This window comes from Dipodomys merriami, unplaced genomic scaffold (genome assembly GCF_024711535.1).
Source record: "Dipodomys merriami isolate MVZ:Mamm:240054 unplaced genomic scaffold, mDipMer1.0.p SCAF_25, whole genome shotgun sequence".
NCBI classification, from domain to species: Eukaryota; Metazoa; Chordata; class Mammalia; order Rodentia; family Heteromyidae; genus Dipodomys; species Dipodomys merriami.
In genome coordinates, this window is record NW_027203937.1 from 21,836,543 (window position 1) to 21,859,225 (window position 22,683).

The window sequence follows — 22,683 nt, forward strand, 5'->3', positions numbered from 1 at the left end:
TTATGTCTTTGTTTTTCTTAGGTCACATCCTATTCCACACACAGGCCTGTTGTGTCTTGTCCCTATCTAACTACCTAGCTCTATGTGGGGGGGGGGGGGGAAGAGGCAAACAGGTGGTGGATAGAAAGCCTTCTGTCCCCCACACAAAAGAGACTAGGTGCCCTTTCTATTCCAGTACATCCCACACAGACACACCCTGAACCACAAAGCAGATTCCTTTTAGCCTTTGATGATAATCCTGTTTTTAACTGTAGTTGGCTTAGAACAGACAACTCTCTCTTAAAAATTGCCAACTCAAGCAAATCAAGCAAACAGAATGCAGAATTCCTCTGTCACTCAGGACTATGGTGCACATAGCAGGATTTTTTCCTAAATGTCTGTTTCCAGAGGGATAAATTTCAGTCAAATCATCACCTTGAGACAAATGCTTTAGCCAGAGTTTTGGTTGTAAATGGTAGAAATGCCCAGATGGGACAAAAGGTGAGTGAAAGCACTCATCTTTTTCTTAGTTTTTGTTTGTTTTTGTCTATGTGGGGGCTGATTCCTGTTGCAAATGCATTTCATCTAGTTAGAAGAGGACATAGCCACTGATAGCGCCCTCAGAACTGCCTATCATGTGCTTTGTTCCCATTTAAAAGTTCAGAGAACTAGGGGCATAGCTGAATGATATAGCACTTCCCTAGCATGTACAAAGCCCTGGTTATGAACCCCAGCACCACAACAATGAACATAATATAATATACAAAAATAAAGCTGAGCACCAGTGGCTCACACCTGTAATCCTTGCTACTCAGCAGGCTGAGATCTGAGGATGGTGGTTCAAAGCCAGCTTGGGCAGTAAGTCCGTGAGACTCTTAACTCCAATTAATCGCTAAAATGCTCCAAGTTCAGCTGTGGCTCAAGTGGTAAAGCATGAACCTTGAGCAAAAAAGCTTGGGCATAAGTGCAGTCCCTGAATTCAAGCCCCAGGTCTGGCACACACAAAAAATTAAATTAAATTAAAATTTGAAGGGGGAATTCCAAACAGCCCAGCCTGGGTCAGGTAGCTGAGAGATGACACTATCTCTAAGATGATGGCAGACCTCATTTGTGACATGGGGTTTATATTAGAGATGATGATCCTGGCCTAGTTAGGATAAGCAGTGGATTCCGTTAATTTATAATACAGGATTCAGAAGAATTCTCTGCCAAGAGTAACATAATTTCTCATCATTCCTTCCCCTTAGCAAATCAGCAGAGTGGAAATTAACAACTCTAGGGTTCTTCTACAAACTTGAAAGGTTTCTTTTGCGGGGGTGGGGAATATCTTAATTATTCCCTGATATTCTCATCACTAATCAAAATGCAGTGTCTTCCAAAATGTAGAAACTTGCTTTACTTCCTAGGCCTGGTAGCATCCAGGTTTCTGAATATAAGGAACTTATCAAGAGTAAAACCCTTACTTGTTCACTCAGGGGTGAATTGTGAGAGGTGGGATAGTAGTTCCGTTACATTGATGTCTTTTTTTTTCCCTCTTTGAGACTTGTTTCACTATGTAGCCCAGACTAGTCTTAAACTCTTAGGCATCTGTGGTGACATTACAGGTGTTTACCACTGCACCTGACCTACACTGGTGTCTTTATTTTTTATTTTTGAGGGGTAGAGGGACCTGAGCTCAAGGCCTCGTATTTGCTAGACAGGCACTCTACCACCTGAGCCATATCCTCAGCCCATTTATGTCTTTTTTTTTTAGACTTTGCTTTTTAAAATTTATCTTTAAGTAGTTATACAAAGGAGTTTCCATTTCACAAAGCAGTTTATGAAACCATATAGACAGAACTTCCTTTTTCTTCCGGGGGAATCCCACTAAGCAATTCCATCCCTCTGGACCATATACAGATCTCCCTAGAGCCTCTAGTTGATCTCCTAATTGATGAGGCTAATTAACTATTATGGTCAATCCAAAAATACCCAACCATAGAGCCTCCTGCATGTCTGTCCATGTTCCTGAAGCTGGTCTCACTTGTGGATGGCTTAGAAAATAGTACAACTTCAGGCTTTTGATTGCTTAACTTATGTATTATCCCTGCCCAGCAGCAGTGGTGATAACAATCCAGATCTTAAAGAAAAAGTCCCCCATAACAAGGTCTTTTTTTTTCTTTTGGTCAGTCATGGGTCTTGAATTCCAGGCCTGGGTGCTGTCCCTCAGCTCTTCTGTTCAAGGCTAGTGCTTTACCACTTGAGCCACAGCCCCACTTCCAGTTTCCTGGTGGTTAATTTGAGATAAGAGTCTCACAGTCTTTCCTGCCTGGGCTCAGATGTCTGCCAATCCTCAGATCTCAGCCTCCTGAGTAGCTAGGATTATAGGTGTGAGGAACCAATGCCCAGCTCATAAGATGGTCTATTAAAGAACTATATTATTTTGTACCCAAGGATACTTGGGAACGTCATTTTTGAGGCCTAAGGAAGACCTTGAAATGAGAGTTCTGGTCTGTTTATGTCTGCAAAGAGATTAAGAATTTAAAGGATAGATTTCCTTACATCCCAGATTTGTCCAACTTCTTGAGAATAATGTTTTGATATGGACAAAGGAGGTTTGGGCTCAGTCATCCTAGCTAAAGGTTCCAAGTCATTGAGAATATACAAGACTTCTTTGTTCTTATCCAGTCCTGTGACAGAATAGAGATATTTAGTTTCATCGTAGCACTCCTCAGTCAAAGTGCAAGAGAAAATAAGATTTCACTCTTCAGTCCAAGTATCACTTCTGTTGTGTACATAAATCACATAGCCCTCATAGTACTCTTAGATAACTACTTGAACTATAATATCAGGAATAGTTCAGACCTTGAAAATCTAGAGAGAAGATTGATTTTTTTCCTTCTGTTACATATGTAGCAAGAACTGTCAACAGAGAGAAAAAATTTTGGTCAAATATATGTGAAACAATACTGAGTACGTTCACTGGACGTTCACTAGCCTAGGGACTAGTATCATTAACTGAATAATAGGATGAGCATCCTTAACAGAGTAGATTCACTTGCCATCCTGTAATGTGGGGAAAGAGTTAGCTAGCCTATAACATCTTTCAAAATCCCACTTGTCTTCTCAGTGGGATGTGGGCATGGTTCTTTCAATGTGAATTTACACACAAGGATCTAAGATACTGCTTTATCATTGACTTATCTAATAGAGAGCACAGATAAGACTTTCCAAGACTCTTCAAAACTGGAAGTGCTCAGGGATCTGGATGTGTGGTCTCAGTGTTGATCTAAGACTTCTACTGTAATTCCACCATTAGAGTTAAGCAAAACTGTGACAAAGCAAGCTCTTTTGAAGTAGAACAGAACAGTGCTATGTCTTAACTCTGCCTTTTAAAACATGTCTCTCAAATTGGAATCACATTTTCCTTATCACATGACTGTTCTTGTGTCCTGGTGATGCAGTTGTTTCATAATGCAAGATGACATCAGAAAGTGATTAAGCCTGTTTGCCAATTAGTAGACTAAGGAGTTTAAATCTATTCATCCCAACTCAAATCTTTAACTTCTGGCTATTGAACATTGATGTTGAAGAAAATCATTCCAATAAAATTCCTGGTCTTGTTTTCAAGTGCTTTTGGGTAGAGGCTGGAGTATATCCTGGCCTGTGCCCTTCTGAGGGGCTGCAAGTCTTAATCTAGGTGATAACTGCAGATATTGGTCTTTCTGGAGCATAGCTCCACTGCAGTTTAACCACTGTTCAAGGTTAGAACAGCAGTGATTCTGGAGGCTGGTATAAGAGGACAGTGATGGACCAGGATGACCCATAGGGAAGGATTCATCTCTTGAGTCTGTTGGCAGTCAAAAGTACCAAGAACCCCTACACATCCTCAAATAGTGTTTCTAATGCATTTGAAATACTCAAGAAAAAACATTTTGGTAAGAAACTCAGATATTATGGTTACCATCCCTCTTGACCATTGATACCACCACATCTCTCCCCAAAAGAGAGCACTGTTAAAAGTCTGCTTTCTACTTATTTTCATGTATATGTAAATAACTATGGGGCTATGTTGCTTTCTACTTTCTGCTTTGGATCTTGCTTTTTTCCTAGCCATTTACATATTTCTATGATGTGCATACCTATCTGTCACATATTTCAGAGTGCTACAAATTGCCCATAAAGTGTCATTTATTCAGCCATTCCTCTGTTAAAGATATTTTTCAACCTTTAGTGAATAATCATGCAGTCCCAATATTTAAGACAAATTTATACGTGATCTATTCTCTCACGCTAAAACAATGGAAGCATACTAGCTTACTACATAACGAGGGCAAACTAATCCATTGTGTCTGAAGATGCTTTGTGCTTTACTAGTAAAATGGAAACAAAAATAACATCTATTTTATGAGGTCATGGGAAAGATTAAATGAATTAATGCACATAAAGTGCTCTGGACAGTGCCTGTCATGTGGTGAATGATATGTATTGATGGCACTGTGCTTGGACAGTGTGTATTGGTCTCATGGAATTGCTTTGGCTTTTGGCCCATATTTTCCATTAGCCTTTGACCTACTTTTCAAGCAACTCAAAAGCAGTGTATTTTGCTCATCTGTCTTCCATAAAAGTATTGTCATAGATATTGTTTATCTCATTACAAAGCCTCAGTGAAAACATGAGCAGTTTCTCTCTTGCCCAGGAGTAAATTTGATTTTAGGCAGGCAGTTTGATTTTTGAAGTTTTGATTTCCTCTCCCCTCCCCTTCCTTGTCCCTCCTCCCCCCTTCTCCCTTAGCTCCCCCAATCCTTTCTGCAGGGTCTCTCTACTTGTACCAGGCTTACAGAGAGAACTCACCATCCTCCTACCTCTGCATCCTAAATAGGATTACTGATATGCACTACCACACCTAGCTGTTTTTTTTTTTGTTTGCTTTAGTTTTTTTTTTTTGTTTTTTTGGTACCAGGGCTTGAACTTAGGGCTTGACACCGTCCCTTAGCTTTTTTGTTCAAGGCTAGTACTCTACCAACTTGAGCCACAGCTCCATACATTTTTTGAAGATTAATTAGAGATAAGAGTTTCATGGACTTTTTTGCCTGGGCTGCCTTCAAACCATGATCATCAGATCTCAGCCGCCTGAGTAGCTTGGCTCAGGCCGAGCCACCAAACTCATCTGATCTGTGCATCTTTCAATTGATAAGGATTCTCTTCTGTTGGCTGCTAGAGTGAATTCAGATACTTGATCAACTTCTAACAGATATTATGAACTATGACACACATTTTTCCAGTGTTAGCTGAACTTATGTCTTCAATTTACTTTGTTAACCATCATTTTTTTGTTAACTTGTACAAATGGTTTATTATAATGAGGGACTATCGTGAATGAGTTTCATTATCAGTTCAGCTGGTAGCTACTGTCCCTCTTAGCTACCAAAGTCCCAGACAGAAAAGTGTGCTGGAGAGCCACCTGCATGGATGCCACATGCATGGGGCTTCTAGGAGTCCTTACCACCTGAGGTCAGATTGCTGAGGTCAGGTCTTCAATGCCATTAATACAATGCCATTCCATACAGCCCCTGGAGAGCACATATGCATGTAGAGGACACATATGGAGGTCAGGGAGCACAGACATTTAGGGGAAAAAGTAAACCAACACCTTTGCTGGGCTCTGGGCATTACTCAGACTGGTTTCCTATAGAAAGGTTAATTGCTGCAAAGAAAAAAGACATTAGGTTGAGACTCAATGGTGGCTACCTTAAGTTTTGAGGCAAGTCTTTGAAAGGCAGTGGTGGGAAAAGGAGATGTATCTGAGTTATCACTAATCTCTGATGGGATATAGTATTAGAAACTGTGTTTAAGGGTAACAATCCTACTTCTGGTATGAAAAAATTAAACTTATGTTTAAAAATAGATGACAAGATAACATAAAATTGCAAATATTCACATAGTTCAAATGATTGAAGAGAGCACAGTGGGTGTGGTGACTTGCTGCAGTCTATAAAAGGATTTACCCTTGGACCTTCTCTCTTTGACTTCTTGATGGAAAAGGTACGCACTGGTGCTGAGTTGGTCCTGCCATCTGATGTGTGAAATATCATTTGGAAGTGTTCTTTCTGTCCACTGAAAATCACCATTGTATGTCCTTTAATAAGGAGGATTCCACCTGCTCTCCAGAACTGTTTTCTTATCAGGTTCTGAAAAAAAAAATGTAGATTATTATAGACCTTCTGGTGCTAACCAGAGAGTTTGATCAAGTCAAGGCTCCTGGAATAGTAATGTAACAACAATAAACTTCAACCCATAAAGAAGTCATTTGTAATTGTGAAGGCCCTTTGTCTCTGGTATGAAAGAACTTCCATAACAATGGACAAGACATAGGCTTGAGCAGGCCTGGAATAGAAGTCAGTGATGTAGCAGTAGGCCCCATGAGCCATGCAGACTGTGCCTGGCACAGCCACCCAGGGAAGTGCCACCAGGCTCATTCTCCCACTGTACCTTCAGCAAACAACCAGTGCTTCATTCACTAGTGAGACTCTAGGACTGGAATGTAGAATGCTTGGTCTCTGCTTCTTGGACTGGGAATGTATCTGTCACTTTCCCTCACATAGGCTCTGCATTAGGAAGGAGTAGGATGAGAGAGGGAAGAGGTATCTTTTCTCATGGAGAGAGGTTGGATAGTCCATCCAAAGTTAAAATATGTGGGGAATGGCCTCAAGATAAGCATGACCTATTTGCACAATCATGACTTTCCTCTGGGGTGGTAAACACCTGACTCATGAATCCCAGAACATTGATATTAGCAAACTTATGGTAGATTTCCCATTTAGCAATATAATTTACTTTTTTCAGCTATTCCATTTAGTAATGAGATTTACTTTTTTCAGACTGCAGCACTCTGGATGGCTTATTGTGGGTGCCTCATTTTTGCCTTCTATTTAACACAGAGCAAGTGAACTTTGGTGGTATTGGGGCCAGCTCAGTGCCCTTAGTAGCTCCTACCCTCCTCCTTGCCTAAACCAGGTCAGACACACCCTAGAAAGTGACAACTCCTATATCTAGTCAATCACATTTTATGAGATTCTGATTCTCCTCTGACATTTCACATCTTCTCCCTTTCCTTTCTCTTGTAGTTTCTACCAACCTTGCATTTCCTGTTTTCTCTTTGCTTAGATCTTCCTCTGGCTACTATTAAGATTATTCTCAAAATATTTCATTGTAGCCTATTTGTCTTAGCTCTAGCACTTTGGAAAGCCATATGACAGCCTGGTTGCCAAAGCCCTTGTCAGGTGGGTTTGGGGTAGGAAAGAACATGTAAGTCAAGGAAGAGCCTTGCAGCTGGCTGCCCACAAGTGCTACGCTACTGTGATGTTCAGAACTGGAAGATATGCTGTAGACAACATTGGTATGAAAGTTAGGAAATAGCTAGATATGTGCCCCAGTTGTGCCCACATAGATTTTTTTGTTGAATAGTACCATGTCCCTGGTCTCCTCAAAGAGAAAACCTTTACTATTGCTGTGCCTCCAGCAGGCTGTACCTCCAGCTGAACCAGATCCAGCGTGTCCCATCAAGCCAAGAGCTGCTGGTCTGGAGCTCTGTGGAGGCCCTCCTGGCCAAGGGTGAAGTCATCAGGGCTGGTTGCACCATCATCCAGAGCACACCTTTCAGTGGCATGTGGTTTGGTCCTTCTTGTAGTTGTTTTGAAATCTGTGCTTTCTTGTTATGGTGAATGGTTTTGCACATAGAATCAGTGAAACTCTCCTCATAAATTGTTTATATTGCATTTGGAATATTGGTATATTGGTAGTGTTTTTCCAGCCTGGTAAGTGTAGTTTTCTTCTTTTTTCTTCCAGGAAAATCACCACAGTGCTGCTAGTAATGAAACCTACCAGGAACGCTTGGCCCGTTTAGAAGGTGATAAGGAGTCCCTCATCTTACAGGTAAGTTGTTCTGGATGGGAAAACCAGCTTTCCGGTAACTTATAGTTTGGAGTTTCCGCATTTGAGGAATCATGGGGTTTTCTTTCTTGGAAAATATCTGCTCCCAGAGTATATTTTTCAAACAGACTTTTCCTGAAACAAGCCAGAAAGTAAGTGGGACACAATATAACTCTAGGCTTGGCTTAGTGAGGGCTGTGAATTCATTAATTAATTAATTTATCATTCAACTACCAAGCACCTGTCTCTACACACTGGAATGACTGGCTGACTGCCAGGTGCTGTGTTCTTTGGGAGCCCATGTGTCCCATAAGGGAGAGGAGTTACAGCTTCAGGTTGCTAAGAATTAGACATGTGAGTGAGTGATGCTGGACTAAGTTTGAGTGGTAATAGAGTCCAATGCAAGCCCTAAACTGGATCTACACTGATAACTTTGAGGCCAAATGCCCTAGGACTGTAAGCCTTTGATGGCTCCCTTGCTTTGAAGAGAGGAACTCTAAAAATTCTCATGGAAAAAGAGCCAAACAAACCTTTTCATTTCTGAAAGCTGTGTTCTTGAGTAGGCCTGAAGTAATGCATTCTGATAAGTGGTCTATTGCCAAAGCAGAACTCTTTGCTCTAGTATCTAAATGGATTTAGCTTATATTAAAGGTCTGATAAGTATCAGATATTGATTGATGACTTAGAGAATGTAAAGCTTTCTATAAAGGTTGAAGGGTGATAAATAAAACTGATAGTCAAATGCAAGGAGACAGATAAATCCACCCCCAGACTGTGGGCTTTATTTTGTAGCACTAGAGTTGTGCTGTGGCAGAGTTTATTTGTTCTCTTTTTATCTTATCTATTTTTATGGCCATTAGAGTTATCAGTGATAGTAGAATCTGGAAATTGAAGAACAATTTTTAATTGTTACTATAAAAGCACAGAGGAATTACAGTTATATAAATCAGGCAAAGAGTACATTTTTTTGTGGACAGTGTCACCCCTTCCCTTGCAGTTTTTCCCTCCCATCCGCACCCACAAGTCGTGTAGTTCATTTTCAATATAGTATCCAGTGAGTACCACTGCTGCATTTGTTTACCCTTTGTTCCCCCATTTCTGTACCTCCCTTTACCCTCCCAAAGACATATAAATGAACAAACAAGACAAAAAAAAAGCAACAAAGAAAAAAAACTACTTGTTTCCATTTTCTGACATTCATTTCAATTATTTTGTATGATCAGAGGCTCACAGGCATTGTGCTTTTGTAAAGAACGATTTTTTAAAGAAGTAGATTTTCCCTGTTTTTTTTTTTGTTCTGCCCTTCTTCCCTTAAATAAGCTCATATCAAACATACAATTTCATAGACTAGCTTTTCTTCATATCATTGATTTTTTAATTTTTTTTTTTATTTATTTTTTGCTTGGTCGTGGGGCCTGAACTCTGGGCCTGGGCGCTGTCCCTCAGCTCTTCAGCTCAATGTTAGCACTCTACCACTTGAGCCACATCATCACTTCTGGCTTTTTCTGCTTATGTGGTACTGAGGAATTAAACCCAGGGCCATTGATTTTTAAGTAACTAAGCCATGGTAAAATAATTGAGTGTCTGCCACTCATCTGTCAAACACTGACTTTAGATACTGGGGATACAGAAGTGAACAAATCAGACCAAGTCCCTATTCTTGTATAGAGCAAGCTAGAGAGGGAGAGTGAGCAAACAGTAAAGAAGTGAACAAACTATTTTGGGTGGTATAAGTGCTATGGAGAAAAATAGAGCCAAGTAAGAACTCTGTGGTCCGGAGGAAGCTAGGGAGGGAAGCATGCAGATAGCTGGAGAAGTGCATTCCAGGCTGGGGAGGTAGTCAGTGCAGCCCACACTGAAACAGGAGTGTGCTCAGTGTGGGGGAACACAGCAAGGGAGCATTGCCCCTGCAGTCAGTACTGTGGAGAAAGGGATCCAGGGGAGTAGCCACCTTGAGACATGGGGGTGGGGGGGGGGCGGCAGAGGGTGTTGGAGGGGCAGGGGAATGTTGTTGTGAGGAGGTATCACAGATGTTTTCAGGGATTTGTACCTTGAAACCCCATCCCAATGACATGATTAATGAAAGAATATCCAGTTTAGAATTTTGCAGCAAACAGTATGAAATTGCAGAATTTTGAACCAGGAACCTTCATGATTGAACTAATACATTCCTATTCAGAGGGGATTACAAATTAATAAAAAAAAAAAAAAAAAAGTCCTATGTAGGGCTGGGAAAGTGGCTCAGTGCTAGAGCGCTTGCTCTGCATGCCTGAGGCCCTAGGTTCGATTCCTCAGCACCATATGAGCAAAAAGAAACAAGCTGGAAGTGGTGCTGTGGCTCAAGTGGTAGAGCACTAGCCTTGAGCTGAAGAGCTGAGGGACAGCGCCCAGGCCCAGAGTTCAGGCCCCAAGACCGGACCCCCCTTCCCCCCCCCAAAAAAAGCATGTAATCATGCTTTCTTTCACATCCATGGCTTTAAAAAAAATCCAAATTCTTGAGTAATCTTCATTTAAAGAATTCTAAGGCTGGGTGCTGCTGGCTCACACCTGTAATCCTAGCTACTAAGGCTGAGATCTGAGGATCACAGTTCAAAGGAAAGTCTGTGAGACTCTCATCTCCAATAAAGCACCAGAAAAACGGAAGTGGTGCTGTAGCTCAAGTGGTAGTGGGCTAGCCTTGATCTGAAGAGATGAGGGACAGCGCCCAAGCCCACAGTTCAAACGACTGACAAAAAAAAAAAAATAAGAGAGATTTAAAGAATTCTAACATAATCAGGAACCCCTATTTACCACAAAGTTAGAAGTTGATCTTAGTATTTTTGTTTATTTTGGTTTCGTGGTTCTAGGTATGAACTGAGGGCTTCAAGCTTGCTAGGCCACCACTCTACCACTAGAACCACACCTCCAACAACCCTAGTGCTTGGAGTCTGCGGACACACTCCCAGAGCAGCCATTCTGGGCTCACTTCTAATCCTGTGGCTGGTGGAGCTGGTTAAGCAGATCAGCCACATCTGCCTCTTGCTCAATCCACACAGCAGCTTAGTCTGATTGAATTAATTGCAGTCCTTGGCCTACAATGTTTTCCTGAGTCTATTTGTAGAAGAACAAGATCAATCATGCATAACAAAATACTCTGTTTCCAGGAGTACGTTAAAACAAAATTAAAATCTTTCATAACTTCATTATAATTTAATTTTGACAAGGCAAAGATTTCCATCCTTTTTTACCTTTAATTCTGTATCCCCAATACCTAAAATTATGCCTAACATGAAAGTAGGGGTTCAACAAACCTTTGTTTTTATTAAATGGAAGCCCATCCCATTCTTGGGTCTTTATTTATTTTGCCCCCAATTTTCTATACCTTTCTCCATTCATTTGTAATACTCAGAGTAAACACTGAGGTTCATAAAGCCCCTGCCTCCCTGTCTTGAGTCTTATGCACCATTGAATCTGTGAGCTATAAAATGCTAGAGATTATGCATTATTCCTCAGGGTACCACCAAGCACTTGGGCCCAGATATGGTATAGCTGTAGAGCTGTTAATCTTCATAATGTAATTCCCATAAGACACCTCTCCAAACAGGAACTCTGAGTCCCTGGAAGCAGAACCACCCTTCGAATCTCACTTTTGCAAATGAAGTTGCCAGTTGAAAAGGCAAGGGCTGCTGAAAATCTTGGCCAAGGAAAAAACAAACAGGCAAGAACTTAGAAAGGCTTGTTATTTCAGATGGGCCTTGCGGACAGAAGGAGCCCCTTTGGGGATTGAAATGCAACTCTGAGCACATCTCAATTTCATGCATGTGTTTCAATAATTCATTGATGATTTGAGAGTATAAAATGGAATGCTTAAAATAGCCAAGTTAATTCAGATTCAACCATTTTCAAATGGGAACTTTATCATTCAAAAAGTTCATTTAAACCCTCATGTGCGAATTGACATTAACTCATTAACGCTTCATCTATCATTCAATTAAAGCATGAGAAATAATTTAGGATAATATGTATATAAAGGGCCAAGTCTCTTAACCAGGATGGTCTCAATTTACCATCTCTTGATTTCTTTACCTCTGGTAGGTACTCATTCCCTTTCTTCATTTCTTAACAAGAAAAAAAACAGGGAGGATCCTGGGGAAGTTTGCGAATAGGGAAGGCTATGAGAACCCTTGTGATATGAACATAGGCCATAATTTAAATCAGCTATAATGCATGGATTTATATAAGCTAATATTTCCAAAAGAGATCTCATTTCCCAATTTCCTCAGAGGAGAAAATGACTTTTATTTTTCTGCCACATATGTGCAGTGTGGCTTCTGTGTTATATGACTTAGAGTCATGTTTTGACCTGTGAGGCACAGAAACCCTTCTAGTGCCAAGTTTTGTCAGTGCTAACACACACTTTTTACTTCCCACATTCTTTAATTGCTTCAAAACACTTGCCTGATAGGTGAGCAGTCCTCACACCCTTATGAGAGAGGGAAGGTCATTGGTTGGTTCCATAGAGGTTTAGATTGTTCTTTCACGTGAGGTGGCAGAAGTCCTGGCAAGTCAGCTGAGATATGCCTTGAGGTTGGGCCGCTCTATTAGGAATAAGGAGCAGGAGTCCGGCCCAGAGGCAGCTGTTTGTTGGGTGCTTCCCTCTTGAGTCTGTCAAAATCAGGAATCGTGACCAACGTCATTCAGGCAGTGGTGGAGGCTCCCTGTAAAGGTAAAAATTCAACTGGAGTTACCTTCACGCAGGACACTTTCTCTGCCCTGCCTCAGCCATGAGAAAGCCCATCCCTTGCATGTGAAGCAGTGGTGTGCTTTCACTGCTCAGATATGGTACAGTGGGGAGCTTTCCTGCCTCTCACACTCTCCTGCTCCTCCAACTCTGGCTTTATTTCCCACAACAGGTGAGTGTCCTCACAGACCAAGTAGAAGCCCAAGGAGAAAAGATTCGGGACTTAGAAGTGTGTCTGGAAGGACACCAGGTGAAACTCAATGCTGCTGAGGAAATGCTTCAACAGGTAAGGGCAGGTGGATCTGCAGGGCACTGGACTTGAAACGGTTCCTGTGTGAAAGTCTCTTTCTGTGTGCCTGGCTCACTTTCCCATCCTGCCTGGTGGAGGGATTGGCTGCTCAGTGAGCAGTGTTTGGACAGCAGGTGAAACCAGCCTGAACAGTGAGTGGAGGGTGGGGAAGAATAAGAGGAAGAACCTGTTGAGCTGGTTAGACAGATGTCCAAGCCAGAACTCTCTCCAGCCTGGTGCCCTGAGCTCTGTGCAATGTCACCTCTTCTTGTCACTGAAACCATAGTCTAAGAGACATCTGGAGTCTTAGAAAGTCCATTTGTCAGCTTATTCTTGCTCTCACTTTACTTTTCTTTGATAAAAAGTATTATGTAAATAATATCATTTAATGGACATCAAAGTGAAAAAATCCACTGAAAATAGTTTCTTCCTTGCTGTTCAAATAATACTGTCCTTGCTTCCTATGAGAAACATTTTCTATATTTATATATATACAAATAATTATATGTGAACACAATTGACAAAGCAGTAAGCCCCACAGAGATAAAACTAAATCCTCAAGACCTGTATGCTTAGCACCTTTGAGTGATTTTTATTTTCTATTTTAAAAATTTTGAGTAGCCATCATTACTGGCACAGGATATAAGTATCTTAAGTGACTTAGGCCCATTCTTTATTTTTTGATTGCTTTGCTATATTGTAAATAATGAGTTGCAGTGATTATAAAGGGAGTGTTGAATTTTTGGCCAAAGTCCTTTCAGAATTGGCTAAGATGCTAAGTGGGGTTTTCATTGAATCTACTAATAGTATTTCTTCACTTAAATCATTTTTGCATTTGCAGTCATTTTGAAAATTAAAGCATACCTGAAGTTTATGTGTGCATGCTTTGTAGTTCCTGGTATGGTCCTTGGCACATAAAAGATTCTCACTAATTATTTAGAGAGCAAAAGTCATTCCTTTAAAATGAATAGATTCAATTAGATGACTTTATAATCTTTTTGCTCAACACTCCAACTTTTTCTTTAAACTATGATCAGCCTACAGTTCAAATATTTCTTGGCAGAATAGTATTGAATATAGGCTTAGCATTTTACCTTTGTCTTAAAAGGCTTAGTTCTTTTTTTTAAGGTTTTTTTGGGGAGAGGGAGTAGGAGGGAGCTGAGTGCATTTGAAGAACTTAAAGGAAACAAAAAGCAAGTCAGCATTCTTATACATATGCCTTCATAAAAATTTGTTATAATAACTCATGGCTCTGCTTGATTTTTCTATTTAGATTGCATGTCATTTCTCTTGCTTTAATTCTGTGAAAATTACAAGCAGCAATAGGTGTCTTTGAATCTTTCTTTGGAAGACCCAGGGAGGGAAAAATCAATCTGATGGGGAGAAAAATCCCTCAAATAGCAGGGAAGAGTTTTCACAGAGTGGGATAAAATAATCCACTAGATTATATTTTCTAGCCATACCTGCATAAGGTGTGGCTTTGGTATGGGAAGGAAAAAGAAGAGGAATATAGAGTGTTGCAAATAATCCAAAAAGAGACCACAAAAGTTTGAATATAAAAAAATATCAGAAGGCTTATGTTTCAGGAAGCTGGTGTCTAAGAATGGCTGCATTGTAATGCCTGCATTCTTTGCCTACCAGCTGGCTTTGCCTTCTCTTTCAGACTGCTCTACATTTCTCTGTGGCAGTGTTTCTGCTCTGTAGTCAGAGTCTCCATGATGAGGAGTCTGAAGAAGGTACTCAGCACCACCCAGAACAGGCTAGCAGTATTCATGATCCCATTAACAGCAGTTTAGACTCTTGATCCTATACACCCCAGTTATTCTAACTCTAATTTCTGTGTGCTGTGAAACATCAGGCATGGTTTGTGTAATTCCATAGAGGTGATGTGGTGACCTGATGTATTTTGGAGTATGGAGTATTTACAAGTTGTGGGTTTTTTCCTTGAACCTGAACCTTCTTGAAACTGAAAATTATCTTTTGCATCCATAAGCTTTCACTGTTTTCTATCAATCTTTCCCCAAGGGTAAAATTTCTTGAAAATTGCAAGTTAAAGTCATTGGGCATATTTGAGTTTCCACTTTCACTCAGGCGTTGCCTGTGTCATTCATATATACATATATGTGTACATATATATATATATATATATATATATATATATATATATATATATATATATACGTATGTATGTATTTGAGTTCCCAGCTCACATTCAGTGAACATGCTATTTCTTTCCCGCTTGATTTTTGCACCATAGTGCTGATTGATTGATATTTGTAGTTTGGAGAATGAATGAGTCCTCTGAACTGGGGGCAGGCAGAGACTTGCCCAAACTGGCTGAGGTATTCTAAGCTGGAGGGCTCTTGGCTTCTGCTGGTGATGTGACTCATGGCCAAGAAGCAGAGAATGGACGCAAACAATTGCCCCTTTCTGTCAGTTTCAGAGACCATTCTTACCCTGAGTCAAGCTTGGTCTATTGCTGTGAATGAGATCCTTTCCCTGTCTCCAGCAGGCCCTTCTGTCTACCTGTAGATGCAGTGCTTCCTCTTGTTTTGCTCATTGATCCTGATAACCCTGCACACCACATGCATCCTACCTAAAGGCACCAGCTGTTACTCAACTCTTAAGTAACTACCTGTGTGGACCCAGTAATGCTAGATAGTCCTCTTTTCCAGAAGAAATCTACAATATAAGATTTAAAACTATTTAAAAAAATTGGCAACTAATGCAATTTCAAAAAATACTGTATAAATTACAGAAGATTCATCTGTGAGTCAAACCTCACAAACCTCCCCCTGCAATATTGGCTTTATACCTTACCCCTTCCACTGAATGGAATAGCCTGTGGGACTTAACCAGATGTGGGACTTAACCCCAGACGTGCTGGGCACAGTCCAGTCTTTTCATTAGGCTCTGAAATACCCACTGAACTATCTCTCCCCACAGATGTTCTCCTGACCAATGTTAGCCTCCCTCCAGGAAGTTGAGAGGAAGGAGTTAGTCTTTTATCCAACTCATGAACCAGACATCCTTCAGCCTAGTCTAGCCCAGACCCTGTTTAGTGCTGATCTCTCAACTTCCATGTGGTTTATCTGTACATTAACTCATCCAGACTGTAAGGACAAAACATGAAGACCTCTCTTGATGTTAGACAGGAAAACCAGAATCAAACATATCCGCATAGGAGCAGGTCCACATGAGTAACACATAGATTTGTAAATGCTTTTAAAGATAATTAGTTCTCATTGGCATCCATCTGCCAAATGCAGGATGAGAAGCAGGGAACAATGAGTATCTCTCAAGCCTGTATGTAGAAGTAAACATTCCCATTTAGGAAAAGATATTTCTGGGGACAGGTGCAGTGGTTCATGCCTATAATTGCAAGCTATTCAGGAGGCTGAAACTAGGAGTATTGTGATTTGAGGCCAGCCCAGGCAAAAACTTAGCCAGACTCTATCTCAACAATAGCTGGGCATGGTAGGGCACACTAGCTGTGTGGAAGGAGTAAGGGGATTACAGCCCCAACTGGCCTTAGCAAAAACTTAAGCACCTATCCAAAATAATAATAATGAAAGCAAAAAGGGCTAGGGACATGCTTCAGGGGTAGAGTATCTACATAATAAGTAAGAAGCTCAAAGACCAGTACCACTATTAAACAAATAAATAGACATTTCTCAAGAAATCTACAAATGGATTTGTAACAGGTAGATAGCCTGAGTTTGTTTTCATTGATCCGAGATAGTGGGCTTGTGTATAGAGCTCAAAATGCAACGACTGTCATTCCTCTCTGGTCTTTAAGCTGGTATGGGCATTGTCCAGCTGCATGCTGGGGTCATCAGAGCCTAGGGCTCAGAGTTGTATTTTAGGTATAGGCATGGACCAGAGACCTCCTCATGATGGCTCACACCACCCTGACAGCAAAATCTCTGCTTCACAGGGGAAGATTCCTCTGGGTCTGTTGGTGTATTTCTAAAGCTGCTGGCTTGAGCTGTCTATAGTGAAGCTAGTTCCTTTGCAATGAGCCCCCTACTTCTAATCACTGGCCTCTTTCCATAGAGGTGATCCTCTCAGGGAAGGCACCAGGGCTTACAAATGATCAGAGGTTTTATACAGCTGGTGCCAGAGAGAGCATTTACAGAGACTGGCCAATTAGAGAGAGGGTCAACCCCAAGAACAGAAAGGATATTCAATGTAAAGGAAGGCGGGACAAGGTGATGTTGGAGAGGAAGATAGGCCACAAGCCTCCCTTTCTTTGGGAGGACATTACTCTACTGTGAAACTCCTTGGATAATAGTAGCTTGTGTTTCAAGTTCCCATCTGATCTAGAGCTCCAGGGTTTAGGCAGCATCGTTGTTCTGGATACCTTTCAGGTATGATGTGGGAAGTGGGACTTGTAGGAGGTTGAGAGTGAGTGGACATGAATTTCTATAGAGCAACAACTGGCCATTTCTCTGGAAAGGTCAATGAACCTGTGTTTCTTATAGAGAACCGCAATGACAATAAGGACTCTATGTTGAGTAACTATTACCTTCTAGAGTTGTGAAATGATTAACAAGTTTTGTTAAAACATGCTATTACACAGTAGCCAATATAAGTCAAGACACTGAGCAGAGAGTTATTGGACCTAGGAAACAGGCCTGTTACCTGACTGATAAAGGAGGTAATTTCATCTCAAAGAAAACATGATGCAGAAGAATGCTTGTGATTTGTCAGGTGCACACATCTATCTGAGGTGAGACACTTCAGTCATAAGTGAAGAAAATAGGCATTTCCTAAATATTCCCTAAATCTCCTTCTGGAATCTTGATGGGGAACAAATAACTAATTTAACTTATTTAGTGTTGGGGTCATTAGACTACAGTAAGACTCAACTAATACGTTACTATTATTCTTGATAGATAAAGGTCAAGGTTCAGACAGATGAATCCCTTCAGTTAGTGGGGACTGAGTCTGGAATAAAACTCAAGTTGATTGTAAACATCATTCTCTGCAGAGTGTTACTCACAGGCCTGGCTTCCCAGAAAGACCCAGGCCCTTTACTTCAAAGGGCAAAGGGACATATTTTTCCTTTCATGTCTTTCCATAGCCCATTCTTTCATTCTGGTTTCAGATTGCCAAGCTGGCTGCACTTCTCTGTTATTGGCCAGTAACTCCCTGGGTCATGTTCCACACTTTAAAATGGAGGTAATTGCTTCAAGATGTGCCCCCTTTAAGATGAGAGTAGGTTGAAAGGCAAATTCTTTTTTATCAGCTCCAGTCAGAACCTGAGCTTTGGAAAAAGGAAATGGTGGGTTTCTCTGAGATGTAAACTTTTCTTTCATCTCTAAGAAAGACCATTTGTCTGTCTTTCTGGAAGAGGTTAGTGATAGTGGAGAAATGAAAGGGGAGAATGATCATTCCATCCACTGTTTTTTTTTTTAATCTAAAGCTTAAATATGCAGTTTCTTGGTCCACTTTCTTGGGTCTGAGACCAAGCCCTCCATGTCCCTTCCTATCTCATTCTTGTCCTCTGTCCTTTAAAATACAAGCAGTCTTGAAACAATAATAAGAAGAAACAGAATTCTGCTTATGAAACATTTCTCCTTATCCTCAGCCTGCTACCTCCTCTTCCCATCATGTGAGCTCCAGGACTCTAGATACTCAGGTTCTCTCTGAGAAAGACCTTTAGGTTCCTACCCTAAAGGTCAGGGTGTCTGAGAAAGGCAAGCCTTGCCAAGCAAAGATGTTGGTGCTTAGACAAGTAAACTGCCTCTAGAAATGATTCCAGCCTTGGCAATGAGAGCTAGGGATCCAAGAATGTTTTGCAGAATAAAAACTGCCAGCAAAGATAATAGCAAGGCAGATCAGGAAAACCTAGCACAGGAAAGATGGAATGGCAAAGCGTAGTTTTCACTTGATTAATGAAGTAGAATTGGTAAAAGTGGAGAAGTATAAGTTGCATTTAAAGTTTGGACAATGGACCCAGAAAGCGAAACTATTTCTGTGCCCTGCCCTATATAGGTGAAGGGCAGGAGCTAGGTTACAAACACACATTCACTGACTGAGAAGAGAGGGAGGGGGGGAGAGAGGAGAGAGAGGAGAGAGAGAGAGAGAGAAAAAGATTTGGGGGGCTGAAAGTGGTAACTGGAAGCTCATTCAAGGTCAAGAGAGTTTCTTTAGAATGCCAGAAATTTGATCTTGTTTATAGCCTGAGGAATGGGAGCTGATGGTGAGGGAGAGATTAAATGCCTGTCAGAGCGGATGATTGATGGCCCTACCCTAGACTTGCACAGAGCTTGGTGGGAACCTCTTTAAAGAGGGCAGAGGTGAGAGAGAGGCTAGAGCTATGTAAATGGGAGTCCTTCTGAGTTACCAGTTGGAAGGAGAATCAGAACCAGAAATCAGGAACAAAGCCAAAGACTACTGGCTACCTAGTGGAGGTAACCCATGATTCATCCAGATGTGCGAGAATCTCTGAAGCGTATAGAGATGGTAATGGCCAGAGGCAGGAAGGTCAGTCAGACGGGGAAGTTGAGGAAGGAATTCTGTGTATGCTTCTCATGTGTAATTTGGAAACATTGTGTATAATCTGGAAATAATTCTTAAAAATGAGAGAACCTGTCAGAGAAGACAACAATCTGTGATTGTGGTACTAAGGCCTGGAAAGGAGTCCTGTATTGGCTTTCCCTAAGACAAGGATTGAGATATGAATGAGATGATTCTAGGAAATTTAGAAGTACAACTTGAATGCAGTGAATCATTTGCAGGTTTAAAAAAAATCTTTTCATTAAGTGCTAAGATAGGTTATTTGAAAAGAAGAAAGGGCATCATAAGGTTTAAGGGTTGAGAAGAGTAAAGATTCAGAGCAATCTCTAGAAGAATCAGCGAGAGAAGGATACAAATTCTGCTAGGCTGCGTTGAGAGATAAGCTATAATTAAACAGTGTGAATTGGTGTTGAAATGATGTTCCTTAGCAATTTTCAGGCCATGTGGAATAAAGATATAAACCAAAGACTGTAAGATTTGATTGAAATAGGCTCTGATGAACAGATTCCCATCAGATCTGGGGTAAGGGACATTGGGCAGAGGATTGTTTTTCAATGTAGGTATTAATACAATTGAAATGACTAACCTTCAGGTATACAGTGGACAAGGAGACAACTACTGCTTAAGGGAGTTGATAAACCAGGAAAACAGGGAGTTATTGAGTAACTAGTGGCCACAGTAGAAATTAGAGGTTGAGTGAGCAAGTGGGACAGTTGAAAGGTCAAAAGAGTATTGTCAGAGTAGGGAATTTCAGGGTTGAAGCTTTAGAAGCAGAGCAGACATCTCTCTGGATAAAGACCAAGACCAAGTTGTGGCTGAGAAGCTGAAGCAACAGGAAGCAGAACCCTGGGAGCTGAGTTCAGTGTGAAGTTGAGCAGGTCAATGAGTGGATGCTGAATAGAAAAGTCACTAAGAACAATGTGGAAGCTCCTGAGGAGACGCCCAGCACCTAAAGTAGGTAGACTAGCTGTTGCTCTGAAAACAAAAAGAAAGTGGGAGACTGTCTTAGTTCTAGATATTTGGGGATGCTGCCTCATGACCAGGCAAATGTGGATGATTGATGGAGACAAAAAGTGCTGAAGTCCACGCTTTTTTTCTGTAAGCCGGGTTTATAGGAGCAGAGTGTTCTCTATTTGAGATGATTGGAAAGAGCCTGACTGTTCACAGTCCAAGACACTGCTTGGAAGTAGATGGAGCAACTGAGGATATAGGGTAGTTAATTCCTAGCAAGTCATGCATATTAATGATTCTAGTGTATAATAATATTCAGTGGCCTTGCTGGGTGGTGGGATGGGGAAGTAGAATGGGATTGGGATAAGCCTCTTGAAGAGTGACAAATTTTTTAGTTCACAGACTGAAACTGTGGAACAGGACAAGGGAGGAATGATTGTAAAAGGTAAAAATGAATCTAATAGATACAAGATAGGGGAGAGTAGGTAAAAATGTTATTATTAGAAAACTATAATAATTGAAGGAATCTCAGGTTTGTAAACAAAATTTTTGTACATCCAACTGGAATGTCCACTTGGACTGTTAGTGTGACCAATTCAAACACTAACATGACTAATTTGGATGACTATTGAAACCAATTACAATATTCCCTTCTTTGGTTGGAACATTGGTGTGACCAGGTACAACCTGATAGTTAAAACAGCTGAGGAATTTTGGCAAGAATGGATATAGAGTAGTTGATGTAGCTTTCAAGAGAGAGATATTCTGAGACTTCTTTGAATTCCACCAGTGAAATATCTTGAATATTAAGAAATAGTCAAAACTGTATCATACTTAAGTAACCAACAGTGCTTTTGTTTCCAACTGTCATGTCACTAGGTGTTGGCCTCTGGTAAGTGTTTAAAAACAAAGAGGTCTTATAGATGTTTTTTTCTTCTAGATTTTACTTTGAAGTAATTGTTCTTATGGATCCTGATTTATGTAATTACTCCTTTTCTTCTTTGTACTGGCATCTAGGAAGCTCACATACTATGGAATGTATTCCATAGTTTTCTATTATTTGTAACTCTAGCTTCAACTTCTTTTTTTCTAACAGCTTTAACTTTTATTATTTATTTTTAACTGGAAATACTTGTTTGAAAACTTCTTTAAATCATTGTTGGAACCAGGCAAGTAGATGAAGGAAAGAGACATATAGAGAATGATATGGGAGGGGGGGAGGATGACAAGAGCAGAAGAGAACAGGTGTTATGGAAGGGGAGGAAGATTGCATCTTAAAAAATCCAGATACTTGGCATCAAGAGAAGTCATAGTTTCTATGTCTCTACACCTATGGGAGAACAGCTTCAGAACCTTGTGGCCTGCATAGCGTTAGCATCAGTACCCCTAGTAAATAAAAAATAACATGTGCTCAGTGAAACCTCAGTAGACATTTCCTGGGATTACTGTGAATATTTGTTGATTGCCTTCTTTCAATACTTTTTTCTGTTTCTTTAAAAATTCTTGAACGGGGAGCTGGGAAGGTGGCTCAGTGGTAGAGTGCTTGCCTTGCATGTATGAGGTCCTGGGTTCAATTCCTCAGTACCACATAAGAAAAAAAAAAATTCTTGAATGGCTAGGCACTGATGGCTCATGCCTGTAATCCTAGCTACTCAGGGGGCTGAGATCTGAGGATCACAGTTCAAAGCCAGCCTGGGCAGGAAAGTCCATGAGACTCTTATCTCCAATAAGCCACTAGAAAACCAGAAGTGGTGCTGTGGCTCAAGCAATAGAGCACTCCCCTTGAGCTGAAAAACCCAGGGATAGTGCCTAGACCCAGAGTTCAAGCCCTATGACTGACCAAAAAAAAAAAAAATCAACATTTTTTTTTCTGTGCTGAGGAAACATTGTGATACATTAGACAGAAATGAGTTCTGGAGCCAAAGCTGCCTTGATCTGAAAACTAACTCTACTCATGATTAGTGTGTATCATTGACTAGAAGATTTCCTTACCCTCTCAGGGCCTGTTTACTCATCTGTAGAACTTGGATGCTAATCCCTGGGAGGGTTTATTAGGAAAATGTATAGAAAGGCATCCACTGGTATCTGGATCAGCAGAGGCAACCAAAAAATTCAAGTTCTCTGTTCCATTGTACACACTTACCTGTCTGACTCCTTGTGGCCAAGTAGCCTGCAGTTCTGGTGCCCTATCATGCTGCCCTTGTCTTGTCAGCCAACTTCAAATCTGGCTGGGCCAGAAGGGACTGGATGCCTCGGCCCAGGGCTCAGGGAGCTCATTATGCTGAGTCGATGGACTTGAAGATAGCCG

The 22,683-nt window shown here is 40.9% G+C and overlaps 1 protein-coding gene and 1 long non-coding RNA gene across 9 annotated transcripts in view; one reads left to right on the forward strand and one right to left on the reverse strand.

The window, feature by feature from the left end:
• The window catches only part of Ppfibp2 (PPFIA binding protein 2), a 136,957-nt gene that overhangs the window by 70,846 nt on the left and 43,428 nt on the right, over window positions 1-22,683 (forward strand). For 6 of the 8 annotated variants that reach the window (XM_070035225.1, XM_070035224.1, XM_070035228.1 and 3 more), the window contains 2 exons: window positions 7,807-7,893; window positions 12,783-12,896. In XM_070035225.1, coding sequence (XP_069891326.1) covers window positions 7,807-7,893; window positions 12,783-12,896 — 201 coding nt within the window. Of the gene's footprint in view, window positions 1-7,806; window positions 7,894-12,782; window positions 12,897-20,194; window positions 20,379-22,683 lie in introns of those variants that run through there. The other 2 variants (XM_070035231.1, XM_070035232.1) reach the window with 2 other exon arrangements.
• Window positions 4,786-12,583, reverse strand: LOC138836496 (uncharacterized). Its single transcript, XR_011374958.1, has 3 exons — window positions 12,328-12,583; window positions 7,491-8,025; window positions 4,786-6,149 (listed from the first exon to the last, which is right to left on the reverse strand). It is a non-coding gene; the product is annotated as an uncharacterized lncRNA (long non-coding RNA).